A 13,503-nucleotide genomic window follows, 5' to 3' on the forward strand; every position below is an offset into this window, starting at 1 on the left:
TACCATTATGTGTTACATATTTCTTGTCTGAGGCTGCTTTCAGGATTTTGTCACTAAGACTTGTGAGTTTTACTATTAGATGACAGAGTGTGGACCTATTTTTACTGATTTTGAGGGGGTTCTCTGTGCCTCCTGCATTTTGATGCTTGTTCCCCTTGCCATATTAGTGAAATTCTCCACTATAATTTGCTCCAGTATACTCTCTGCCCCCCTCTCTCTTTCTTCTTCTTCTGGAATCCCAATTCTTCTAATATTGTTTCATCTTTTGGTATCATTATGTCTCAACTTCTCCCCTCATGTTTCAGTAGTTATTTGTCTCTATTTTGCTCAGTTTCTTTATTCTCCATCATTTGGTCTTCTATATCACTATTTCTCTCTTCTGCCTCATTTATCCTAGCAGTAAGAGCCTCCTTTTTTTTTTCTTTAAAGATTTTATGTAATTTTTTTGACAGAGATCACAAGGAGGCAGAGAGGCAAGCAGAGAGAGAGGAAGGTAAGCAGGCTCCCTGCTGAGCAGAGAACCCAATGTGGGGCTCAATCCTAGGACCCTGGGAACACAACCTGCGCCAAAGGCAGAGGCTTTAACCCACTGAGCCACCCAGACTCCCCAAGAGCCTCCAATTTTTTTTTTTTTTTAAGATTTATTTATTTATTTGACAGATCACAAGCAGGCAGAGAAGCAGGCAGAGAGAGGGGAGGAAACAGGCTCCCTGCTGAGTGGAGAGCCTGATGCAGAACTCGATCCCAGGACCCTGGGGCCATGACCTGAGCCAAAGGCTGAGACTTTAACCCACTGAGCCACTCAGGTGCCCTGAGCCTCCAATTTTTATTGCACCTCATTTATAGCTTTTTTGATTTCAGCTTGGTTATATTTTAGTTTTTTTATTTCTCCAGGTTACTTCTAGTTTTTGGCAATTATCCGTATGGCTACTGTAAACATTTGTGTAGATTTTTCCATGGGCATTAGTTTTCAACTTGTTTGTATAAATGCTTTCACTCTGTCAGCACCTCCTCCTTTCCCTGAGGCAGCACAATCTGGTTTATTCTCCCAGTTATTTTCCTTGGAGCCTATGAGGGGGGGTCTTCATGCCCTGTCGCTACTTCTTTGGGGAATGTGGGTGTAAACCCAGGATTGGGGGCCTGTCTGCTCGCCCCCTCACCCATCCAGTATCTTAGATTCCTGCCCTCTAGCACAGCCTCTTTCTGCTCTTCTTTCATCTTTAGAACCCAGTTCTTTGTGCTGTCTCTTACCTGTCTTACCTGTGGCCTATCCTCCAGCTTGTATTTAAGTCCTTGTTATACCCCCCCACCCCCCACTCTCAGCTTCCCCTCTATCAAGTCATGTATTTTGTAAGGAACAGTGACTTGGGGAAAGATGGGAAGGACAAAAAATCAATTTCCGCTGGTCCTTAGGTGTGTGAAGTGTTTATGCAGAGAAAAAAATAAATAGAAAAATAATTGTTATGAACATGAATGTATAGATATGTCTGGTGAAGGTTCTTTGGGGTACATATCCAAAAGTGGACATGCTGGGTCATATGCTAACTGAATCTTAAATTTTTGAGGAATTGCCATACTGTTTTTCATAGCAGTGTCTGGAACCTGTTACATTCCCATTGGCAGTGCTCAGATTTTTTTTTTTTTTCCAATTTATTTGACAGACAGAGATCACAAGTAGGCAGAGAGGCAGGCAGAGAGAGAGGAAGGAAAGCAGGCTCCCTGCTAAGCAGAGAGCCCAATGCGGGGCTTGGTCCCAGGACCCTGGGATCATGACCTGAGCCGAAAGCAGAGGCTTTAACCCACTGAGCCACCCAGGTGCCCCCCCGCTGCCTTTTTTTTTTAAGAGAAAATTCAACAGTGTCCATTCAGCTCAGTTTGGTGGCCACTTCTTTAGCCTTTGCCTTTTCAAGCTTGGTGATGCGAGCCACAAATTTCAGGCCCAGGATTTTGCCTCCCCAGTAGCAGCAGATCTCATCGTATCTGTCATTATAATTGGTCCTGATGGCCTGCACCAGATTTGCCAGGGCTCTTTTGTCTTCCAAGTTGATCTGTGTGAAGGCGACAGTGGTGCAGGTCTTTCTGTGGACCAGACACCCCAGCCTCGCCTTCCTCTTGGTAATGCATTAGGGAACCCTCATATGATGACTCAGAGCAAGCAGGAAAACCACTAGCTCAGTGGGATCCATCTCATGTGCAGCCACTACCAGCTGAGCCTTCTTGTTTTCCACCAGGGTGGTGACAGTGTTAACCCTGGCTTGGAGGATAGGCGGCCCCTTAGTGGGGACATCCACTTTGCCTACAGCTTTCTTCTCAGGCAGGGCCAACATTCTCTGATTCTTCTGTTGCTTTGTCTCTGGTCTGTGCTTATGGGCCAGCTTAAGCAGTTGAGTTGCTGTCTGGTGGTCCAAGGCCTAGGTGAACTGGTTAATCGCAGGAGGCACTTTTAAACATTTATAGAGAATAGTCCTTTGTTGCTACAGCCAGATGTAACAGGGCCATCCTTGCCAATACATGTTGTTTTCTGTTTGGGTTTTTAAATTTTTTGTTTTTGTTTTTGTTTTTGTTTTTTTGGAGGGGGAGGGGCAAAAGGAGAGGAAGAAAGAGAATCTTAAGCAGGGTCCATGCCCAGTGTGGAGCCTGATGTGGGGATTGATCTCCTGTCCTGAGCCAAAATCAAGAGTTGGACACTTAACCACCTAATCCTTCCAGGCTCCCTGGGGCTTTTTTGTTTTTGTTTTTTTATAGTATCATCCCAATGGGTGTGAGGGGGTACCTCATTATAATTTCAATTTGCATGTCTCTAGTGATTTTTGATGTTGAGCATCTTTTCATGTGTTTATTGGCCATTCATATAGTAGTTCTTTGGAGAATTGTCTGTTCAAGTCTTTTGCCATTTTTGAATTGGGTTGATTTTTGAATGTTGAGATTTAGGAACTCTATATATTCTGAATATTAATCCCTTGTCAGATACATGATTTGTAAGTTTTGTGAGTTGCCTTTTTGCTCTATTAATAGTGTCTTTTGGGGCGCCTGGGTGGCTCAGTGGGTTAAGCTTCTGCCTTCAGCCCAGGTCATGATCTCAGGGTCCTGGGATCGAGCCCCGCATCGGGCTCTCTGCTTAGCAGGAGGCCTGCTTCCCTTCCTCTCTCTCTCTGCCTGCCTCTCTGCCTACTTGTGATCTCTCTCTCTCTGTGTCAAATAAATAAAATCTTAAAAAAAAAAAAATAGTGTCTTTTGATGCATAAATTTTAAATTTTCATGAAATCCAATTCGTCTGTTTTTACTTTTGTTACCTATACCTCTGGTATCCTATCCAAGAAATCAAATCTGCTGTCATGAAGCTCTTGTACTTTATTTTGTTCTAAGAGTTTTGTTGTTTTAGGTCTTACATGTAGTTTCTTGATCCATTTGAGTTAGTATTTGTATATTGTGTCAGGTAAGGTTCCAGTTTCATTCTTTTGCTTGTGGGTATCCAGTTTTCCCAACATCACTTTGTTGGGAAAAGTCTTTCCTTTCCCCATCGGATTACATCGGGATCCTTGTCAAAAGCATACATGTGAGGATTTATTTCAGGGCTTTTTTTTTTTCTTTTTAAAGATTTTATTTATCTATCTATTTATTTATTTATTTTTAAAGATTATTTATTTATTTATTTGAGAGAGAGAGTGAGAGAGAGAGAGAGCATGAGAGGGGAGAAGGTCAGAGGGAGAAGCAGACTCCCCTTGGAGCTGGAAGCCCGATGTGGGACTCGATCCCGGGACTCCAGGATCATGACCTGAGCCGAAGGCAGTCGCTTAACCAACTGAGCCACCCAGGTGCCCCAACTATTTATTTATTTGACAGACAGAGATCACAAGTAGGCAGAGAGGCAGGCAGAGAGAGAGAGGGGGGAGAAGCAGGCCTCCTGCTGAGCAGGGAGCCCGATGTGGGGCTCGAACCCAGGACCCTGGGATCGTGACCTGAGCCGAAGGCAGAGGCTTTAACCCACTGAGCCACCCAGGCACCCCTATTTCAGGGCTATTTTATTCCTTTTGTCTTTATGCCTTTCTTTATGCCACTGTCACTGTTTGATTATTTATACTTTGTACTAAGAAAAAAAATTAAAAAGTGTGAGTCTTCCAGTTTGGTCTTCTTTATCAAAATTGATTTTGCTATGAAGGGTTTTTCTGTTTCTGCAAAAAACATTAGGATTTTGATAAGGATTGCATTGAATCTGTAGATTGTTTTGGGTAGTTTTGATGTTTTAATGGTAAGATGTCTTCTGCTCTGTGAACATGACATCTCTTTTATCTCTTTTAAAGTAATGTTTATATTTATCTCTTTTAAAGTAATCTTGCAGCAATTTTTTTTGTTGTCATTTTCCAAGTCTTTCTCTTCTTGGTTAAATTAATTCCTAAGTATTTTATTCTTAATGCTATTATAAATGAAACTGTCTTCATGATAATACTTTTTCATTATTTATTTTTTATGTATTAGAATGCACTGGATTTTTATGTGGTGAGTTTTTTATCCTAATATTTTGCTGAATTCATTTATTAATTCTCATGGTTTGTGTTTAATCTTAAGCATTTTCTTCATATAAGATTATATCAGATGCAAATAGATAATTTTACCTCCTCTTTTCCAGTTTATGTGCTTTTTCTTGCCTAATAGCTTTGGTTGGAACTTTCAGTACTGTGTTGAATAGAGGCAGTCAAAGTGACCATCTTTGCCTCATACCTGTTCTTAGAGGAAAAGCTTTCAGTCTTTCACGGTAGAGTATGATTCTGCTGTAGAATTTTTATGTATGGCTTTTTATTATGTTGAGGTACTTCATCCACGACCGTTTAAGTTCCCTTAAAGTTACTTCAGCCAGAGAGCAAGGGGCTCCCAACAGTGGGACAAGGTGCACTAACAATGGCTGCCCATCTCTTTCTCTGCATTTCTGTATCAGAAGCAGCAGTCAGTGATCAGAGCACAAATTCCTGATATTTGAAGGACAAGGTCCTTTTGCCCACCCTGGTTCCTTTAACTTGTTAGCTGGAGGTTCTGGGAAGATGTGCAGAGCTGCCTACCACATGAATGGTTGTTACTATGCTAATAATAGCTGAAATTTACCAAAATTAATGAACATTAACTGCAGTTTACTGTCCCATATCTTCCCCTGGAAGTTGGCAGCATGCAGCAGACTTCAGAGTTCCAGAATAAGTTTTATCCAGCACAGTTGTTTTCTAGGTGTGGAGACAGATTCCTGGTGCTTCCTTTTCTGCCATCATCCTAGACTCCTCCATAGGATCTTTGAATTTTATCTCTCCTGTACTTTTTCTTTTCCCAAAGAAGTCATGCCAGTCTGACTTCTTATATTAAAAACTGTTAATCCTTTTTTTTTTTAAACTAGTCAACTTTATTCATTTACTTTTTATATATTTGTTTAAAAACTTTAAATTAACATATAGGGGTGCCTGGGTGGCTCATTCGGTTAAGGGGCTGCCTTCAACTTGGGTCATGATCCCAGAGCCTTGGGATCAAGCCCCACATCCGGCTCCCTGCTCAGCTGGGAGCCTGCTTCTCCCTCTTCCTCCGCTGGTGGCTCTGCTACTTGCGGTCTCTCTCTGTCTCTCTGTCAAATAAATAAATAGAATCTTAAAAAATTAACATATAATGTATTACTTGTTTCAGGGGTACAGGTCTGTTATTTCTGTTGTTTTTTGGGTTCTTTTAACATCTTTTGTATTTTATTTTATTTTTTAATTTAAATTCAGTTAATACATAGTGTATTAGTAGTTTCAGAGGTAGAGTTCAGTGATTCATCAGTCTTACATAACACCCAGTGCTCATTACATCACATCACGTACCCTCCTTTAATGACCATCACCCAGTTACCCCATCCCCCACCCATCCCCTCCATCAGCCTCAGTTGTTTCTTCTGATTAGGAGTCTCTTAAGGTTTGTCTCCTTCACTGATTCCATCTTGTTTTCCCCCTCCCTTCCTCTATGATCCTCTGTTTTATTTCTTAAATTACACATATGAGTGAGATCATATATTAATTGTCTTTCTCTGATTGACTTATTTTGCTTAGCATAACACCCTCTAATTCTATCTATGTCATCGCAAATGGGCCTCTGCTGTATTTTAGATAAATAGTATTTTTCATGTCACAGTGACTCAAAAGTGAAAATTAATAGACTGTTTTATTATGCTAAGAAGAAGATTGGTGATGTTAGATGCAGGAAATGCTAGCATTATGTGTCCTGTCTTGTTTTGTAAGAATGAGACAAAAATGAGGACCACGACCACATTGTAATTAAACATCACTTATTGAGCCACTCATTGCTTTAAACAAGATATATACTACGCATATGGAAAACCCAAAAGACTCCACCCCCAAACTACTAGAATTCATACAGCAATTCAGTAACGTGGCAGGATACAAAGTCAATATACAGAAATCAGTGGCTTTCTTATATACTAACAATGAAAATACAGAAAGGGACATTAGAGAATCAATTCCATTTACTATAGCACCAAGAACGGTAAGATAGCTGGGAATAAACCTAACCAAAGAGGTAAAGGATCTGTACTCGAGGAACTACAGAACACTCATGAAAGAAATTGAAGAAGACACAAAAAGATGGAAGACCATTCCATGCTCTTGGGTCGGAAGAATAAACATTGTTAAAATGTCTATACTGCCTAGAGCAATCTATACTTTTAATGCCATTCCGATCAAAATTCCACCGGTATTTTTCAAAGAGCTGGAGCCAATAATCTTAAAATTTGTATGGAATCAGAAGAGACCCTGAATCGCTAAGGAAATGTTGAAAAACAAAAATAAAACTGGGGGCATTACGTTACCTGATTTCAAGCTTTACTATAAAGCTGTGATCACCAAGACAGAATGGTGTACTGGCATAAAAGCAGACACATAGACCAGTGGAACAGAGTAGAGAGCCCAGATATGGACTCTCAACTCTATGGTCAAATAATCTTTGACAAAACAGGAAAAAATATACAGTGGAAAAAAGACAGTCTCTTCAATAAATGGTGCTGGGAAAACCGGACAGCTATATGTAGAAGAATGAAACTCGACCATTCTCTTACACCATACACAAAGATAAACTCAAAATGGATAAAAGACCTCAGTGTGAGACAGGAATCCATCAGAATCCTAGAGGAGAACATAGGCAGTAATCTCTTTGATATCAGCCACAGCAACTTCTTTCAAGATATGTCTCCAAAGGCAAAGGAAACAAAAACAAAAATGAACTTTTGGGACTTCATCAAAATCAAAAGCTTCTGCTCAGCAAAGGAAACAGTCAACAAAACAAAGAGGCAACCCACGGAATGGGAGAAGATGTTTGCAAATGACAGTACAGACAAAAGGTTGATATCCAGGATCTATAAAGAACTCCTCAAACTCAACACACACAAAACAGATAATCATATAAAAAAAATGGGCAGAAGATATGAACAGACACTTCTCCAATGAAGACATACAAATGGCTATCAGACACATGAAAAAATGTTCATCATCACTAATCATCGAGGAGATTCAAATTAAAACCACATTGAGATATCACCTTACACCAGTTAGAATGGCCAAAATTAACAAGACAGGAAACAACATGTGTTGGAGGGGATGTGGAGAAAGGGGAACCCTCTTACATTGTTGGTGGGAATGCAAGTTGGTACAGCCACTTTGGTGAACAGTGTGGAGATTCCTCAAGAAATTAAAAATAGAGCTTCCCTATGACCCTGCCATTGCACTCCTGGGTATTTACCCCAAAGATACAGATGTAGTGAAAAGAAGGGCCATCTGTACCCCAATGTTTATAGCAGCGATGGCCATGGTCTCCAGACTGTGGAAAGAACCAAGATGTCCTTCAACGGACGAATGGATAAGGAAGATGTGGTCCATATACACTATGGAGTATGATGCCTCCATCAGAAACGATGAATACCCAACTTTTGTAGCAACATGGACGGGACTGGAAGAGATTATGCTGAGTGAAATAAGTCAAGCAGAGAGAGTCAATTATCATATGGTTTCACTTATTTGTGGAGCATAACAAATAGCATGGAGGACAAGGGGAGATGGAGAGGAGAAGGAGGTCAAGGGACATTGGTAGGGGAGGTGAACCCTGAGAGACTGTGGACTCTGAAAAACAATCTGAGGGTTTTGAAGGGGCCGGGGGTGGGAGGTTGGGGGAACCAGGTGGTGGGTATTAGAGATGGCATGGATTGCATGGAGCACTGGGTGTGGTGCAAAAACAATGAATATTGTTACGCTGAAAAGAAATTAAAAATTAAAAAAAAAATATATATATATATATACTACACTCTCATGGTGAAGGTATGTACAGATGCTGGCTTTTCTATCAAGGCCTTTCAGTATAGTTGAGAAATATGTCTAGATAAAGGGAACTGTAATTTCAAAGAGCAAAATGAAAATTCTGAAACTATACATATGCTATAATGGCAATAATATGTGCAAAACCAAACTAAGAATCTGCATACAAAAATAAAACAAACCTGAAAAGAAATAATCCAGAATGTCAATAGTTGTGAATATTTGGGTTGTGAGAATATTTCTGATTTTTGTTTCTCTTTTGTTTCTACTTTGTGATATTTTTTACTTTTTCTATAATAAATAATTGCTAATCAGCATGTACTTCTTAAGCATTCTGTTTAGAGTAGCTAAATGGTGCTTGAGGTGTGTTTCACATTCTTAGTGGAAAAACAGTTATGTAATATATTGATTTTAAGTTTTAATAAACGTCATTTATATTTCCTTTACCAGCATGTATTTTCAAAATTCATCCTGAATAGATGAACATACATTTTTGGCACTATTCATATAATAAATATTCTTTTTTTCCTCACAGAAATTTATCTAATGTGGAAGAAATTGGGACTTGCTCATATATTAATCATGTCATTACTATGACAACACTCTATATTCAGCAGGTAGGTGACTTAATATATTCCTTTTGTTGCTTTACTGAGGGTAACTAGGTTTTACTTTTTAAAATATTATCATAAAGTTAAATGTTTTTAGAGGAGGTAATCAAGAAATGAATTAAAATTTCCATTAGGTACTATATATTTCAGAAATCTTAAACATATTATCTAAGAAAAGTAATTATTAATATATTTTATTTTAATTAAAAATGAAAGTATTTTATAAACAGCTTTTTACAATGACATAATTTGTCATTTTATGTATATTATATATATTATATGTTATTTATCATCAAATATTCCTCTTATTGAAAACATATTCTGTTTTGCTATCCATTCAAAACTCTTCCTAGGCCATATTTAAAATTTGAAGGATTATGTGCAGTCCAGTCCATATGATTAACAAACTCTTCCTAGGCCATATTTAAAATTTGAAGGATTATGTGCAGTCCAGTCCATATGATTAACTGATGCTTTAAACTCCATTGGAACTTAGGTTTATTTGAATAAAAATGATTTATTAGATAATTAATAAAACATGTTGCCTTTAAATGATGTAGGTATGTTATGCAATTTAATATTTCTGACTATAATTTTTTTTTTAATTTTACTCCCAGTTAAAAAGCAAAAAGAAAGAGAAGGAATTGGCAGATCAGACATCTATTGAAGAATTTGTAATCCATGCATTGGCATTTTGTGAGAGTTTATATGATCCATATCGGAATTGGAGGCATAGAATTTCAGGGTATGTCTTATAAATCATAATGTTCACTTAAAACCTGAATGTCGGGGCCCCTGTGTGGCTAGGTGGGTTAGGCCTCTGCCTTCGCCTCAGGTCATGATCTCATGGTCCTGGGATCCAGCCCCACATCGGGCTCTCTGCTCAGCGGGGAGCCTGCTTCCCCTCCCCCCCACTGCCTGCCTCTCTGCCTACTTGTGATCTGTCAAAATAAATAAACTCTTAAAAAAAACCTGAATGTCATAAATATATGTAATTCTTCAATGCAGGTCTTACTCTCTGTGAAAGAAGTATATAAGGTGTGTATAAGATCCTTATCTTTATCTCTGAGATGTAGAACCATGTTAGAAGTAATGAAATTTCCTATAAACTCTTGTTTTGGAATTCTAATAATCTGATAAGAAAATTTCAAAGCACAGTAACATCAAGTAGAGTGTACATATTTTTCAAGGAAAGTTCTATGTTTTTTTAAGCTCATTTCATGGGATGAAAATGAGTTTAACAATATTTTGTCTCTTAATGGTGGAGCTTGTGTCCACTAGGGTCTGGTCAGGAAAACGGAAATCATACCAGGTATTTTATAAGACATAATGGAAGGAAATTGTTAAATAGGTATAGAGGACTCAAAAAGCAAGTAGGGATACTGATGTAATACAGAGATAGTGACTTCAGGAAGCAGCTACTTCCCTGGGGATATGGGACAAAAGGAAGAAACTGGAGTTACCTGAAACTATAAGTTTGGAGAAGAGCTCCTATAGTTGGGTCTCAGCCCTCTGTTGAAAGAGCATTGCTTAGCTGTGCGGATATCACTGAGCAGCCGTGAGTAGGCTGGTGCTGGAATTACCAAAAATAACCTGAAGACAAAGAACCAGCTGTGAATGCTACAGTTAAGAACAGTTGGCTGATAAGAAAAGAAGGAATAAGAAATCAGTTTCTTTTTCACCCTTAGCCTTCCATTCTCCGTTTAGTATGCACTATTGGTGAATCCCAGCAGTGGAGTACCTGGAAAAAGAGAAGTATAGTTTGCAGAGTGCTTGTCACAGCATCACAAAGCAGATAGAATATAGGATGATGGGTTTGCAGCTTAGTGACAGTAGTATAAATACCAGTTTAGGGCTCACAGAGAAGAGTTTTGAACTCATATCTTTATTACCAGTGGACACAGAATAGGAAGAGTTGTATCATCAACTATAGTCAGGCTACTTTTTTAGGTCTCCCAATCTGCTATGTTTTCAATCTCAAGATTTTTTGAGATTGAAAAATCTTTTCAATTTTTCCGTTTTCATTTTTAATTTAATCAACCTCCTTATACCAGCACACTTCCTGCAACTTGTCGCTACTAAAATGTTTGGTGTTTATAGTCTTATTAGGGTCTTATACCCTCACTTTGAGTTGCCACCATTAGATAATGGTGAAGAATTGATTAACTGAGAGAACATTTATGTAGACTATATGGTGGTACTTTGTTCTGTGTAGTGATATTTTATTGAAATAACACATCCTATAGTTAAAGTAAGAAATAAAAAGTAGATATAAGAGGAATAATTACTGTAGTTATTAAATATAACAATCCTATCTACTTATTTTTACACGGTCTTTCCTTTATATGTTGAAAGAAGTTGTCTTTATTAGGTTTCATCATAGAAACAGAACCAGTAGGGGGTGTGTGTGTGTGCTCGGGTGTGTGCACGTGCTTGCGTGTGCACGCATGCATGTACACGCATAAAATGAGTTTTATTATAAGCAGTTGCTTCATGTGATTTTAGAGGCAGACCAATCCAAATCTGCAGTGTGGGCTCTCAGGTGTATGACCTAGGAAAGCCAAAGTACAATTACAGTCTGAAAGCTGGCAGATAGAAAGCCAACGTTCTAGTTCTGGTCCAAATGTAGTCAGGCTGGAGACCCAGAACTGATGATGCAGATGAAGTCCAAAGACAGGCTGGTGGAGAACTCCCCCTTGCTTAGAGAGGCCAGTTTTTTTGTTCTGCTCAGTCTTTCCACTGACTAATTGAGCCATTTAGTATAGGGTAATCTCCTTGATCCATATTTGAGCAATTTGAATGTTGTATTTTTTTTTTAAAGATTTTATTTGATAGAGAGACAGCGAGAGAGGGAACATAGCAAGAGGAGTAAGAGAGGTAGAAGCAGGCTTCCCGCTGAGCAGGGACCCCGATGTGGGGCTCCATCTCAGGATCCCAGGATCATGGCCTAAGCTGAAGGCAGATGCTTAATGACTGAGCCACCCAGGTGCCCCTGTATTTGACCAATTTAAATGTTAATCTCATCCAAAAACACCCTCCCAAGCTGACACATTAAATTAACCATCACATTGTCCTAATAATTTTCTTGACTGTTCATTAATGGGAAGTAAGTCATGACTTCTGAATGCTTCCTTGAATGCTTCCTTTTCTCCCCTTCCCCACCAGAGGAACAATATTGTGTTCAAAGAAATATTGCAATTTGAACCAGGGTTAAAAGGTGCTATCTAACAGGAGTCCTGCTTTAAAGAATAGATAAAAATAGTTTGTACTTATTATGTCAAAATACCAACATAAGCTGTACCTAGCTTTTGCTTACAGTGCACTTATGTTTTTGGAAATTCATGACTCTCAAATTTGTGTCAAGTAAACAGTTCTATTACCATTTACTTAGTATTGAATACTTCTTTTCTATTGAGCTTTAATATGTCTCTTTTCCCAGAGAGAAAGTGCTTTGAATTTTCCTTGACAAAGATGTTTTATCTGTCAGGATTAGACAGATGATGTTACAATAACAAACAAAGGGTTAGAATAACAAAGTTCTGTTTCTTGTTCATGCTGTCTGCCGTCTTTGGCAGGAAGCCTCAGTCATCATAGTCCCTCAAGATCCTAAGCTAACAGAGGAGCAAGCATCTAAGGCTTTGCTAATTACCACTTGAGAAAAAAGAAAGCTCTGAAATGTCTCACATTAGCAATTTAATGCTCTCGGCTGGTCATGACACATCTTATTTTCATTCAGAACTCATCGGTCAGGATTAGTCCCACATCCCCATCTACTGCAGTGAAACCAAAAAGTTAGTTCTACTTTGACTAGAAAGGGTAGACATGGGAATCATTGGCAGACTGCACTGTCACTGCCTTTTGCCTCTGCTTGAGCACTGCTCATGACTCTTTGAAGATTGAAAGAGGCACATAACAGTGTTCATTTGTAGCCTTTCTACTCATGTATCACTATGGTTCTCAAAAAAGAGTCTTTTGGTTTTCTTTTTGGTTTTTCTTTTCTTTTTCTCTTTCTGGTTTTCCAGAAAGACTTATAATATACAGAGGGGAGGGGTTCCTTCTTGGCTGCTGCTTTCCTCATTGCTGCCAGCACATAGCTTAACTTCTCTTTCCTCTTGGCACGGATGTGTGTTTGCACAATTTTCTTGATGAACTTGAGGGCGCCCTTGCCCTTAGAGACCTTGAATACTCCATGTCACACTGCTCATATGGGGTGAAGCCACACACCTCTTGGATCATGTCCCGCACGAACTTGGTGTGCCTTAGGTTGCTCACATTCTTTGTCATCTTGTGGCCCTTGTTGAGGCCCATTGGCCATAGGTAGTGGAGAGCCTTAGCTTCTTCTCCTCCATGACTCCCTTGGTGGAAGCTAGTGTTCTCTCTATTTTTACATTGATGCTAGGGATTTCTTAAGGAAATTATATCTCTTCCTTTCATTCTTGCTACTTCCCCATCCTCTACCTTAGATCTGTCAGTAATGGCAAATCTAAGAAAATGTTTTAAGTTTTGAAATAATGACAGGTAGTTTTTCTTTATAGATAGCAAGACGTATACAGAAAGAGGAA

The 13,503-nt window shown here is 39.0% G+C and overlaps 1 protein-coding gene and 2 pseudogenes across 8 annotated transcripts in view; 1 reads left to right on the forward strand and 2 right to left on the reverse strand.

The window, feature by feature from the left end:
* The window catches only part of NBEAL1 (neurobeachin like 1), a 193,018-nt gene that overhangs the window by 36,079 nt on the left and 143,436 nt on the right, over window positions 1-13,503 (forward strand). For all 8 annotated transcript variants that reach the window (XM_032354479.1, XM_032354480.1, XM_032354481.1 and 5 more), the window contains exons 5-6: window positions 8,866-8,947; window positions 9,559-9,686. In XM_032354479.1, the coding sequence (XP_032210370.1) occupies window positions 8,866-8,947; window positions 9,559-9,686 (210 nt within the window). The remainder of the gene's footprint in view (window positions 1-8,865; window positions 8,948-9,558; window positions 9,687-13,503) is intronic.
* LOC116597161 lies at window positions 1,852-2,456 on the reverse strand (annotated as a pseudogene).
* On the reverse strand, window positions 10,160-13,249 carry LOC116596845 (annotated as a pseudogene).

The sequence above is a fragment of the Mustela erminea genome, chromosome 8, assembly GCF_009829155.1.
Source record: "Mustela erminea isolate mMusErm1 chromosome 8, mMusErm1.Pri, whole genome shotgun sequence".
Taxonomy (NCBI): domain Eukaryota; kingdom Metazoa; phylum Chordata; class Mammalia; order Carnivora; family Mustelidae; genus Mustela; species Mustela erminea.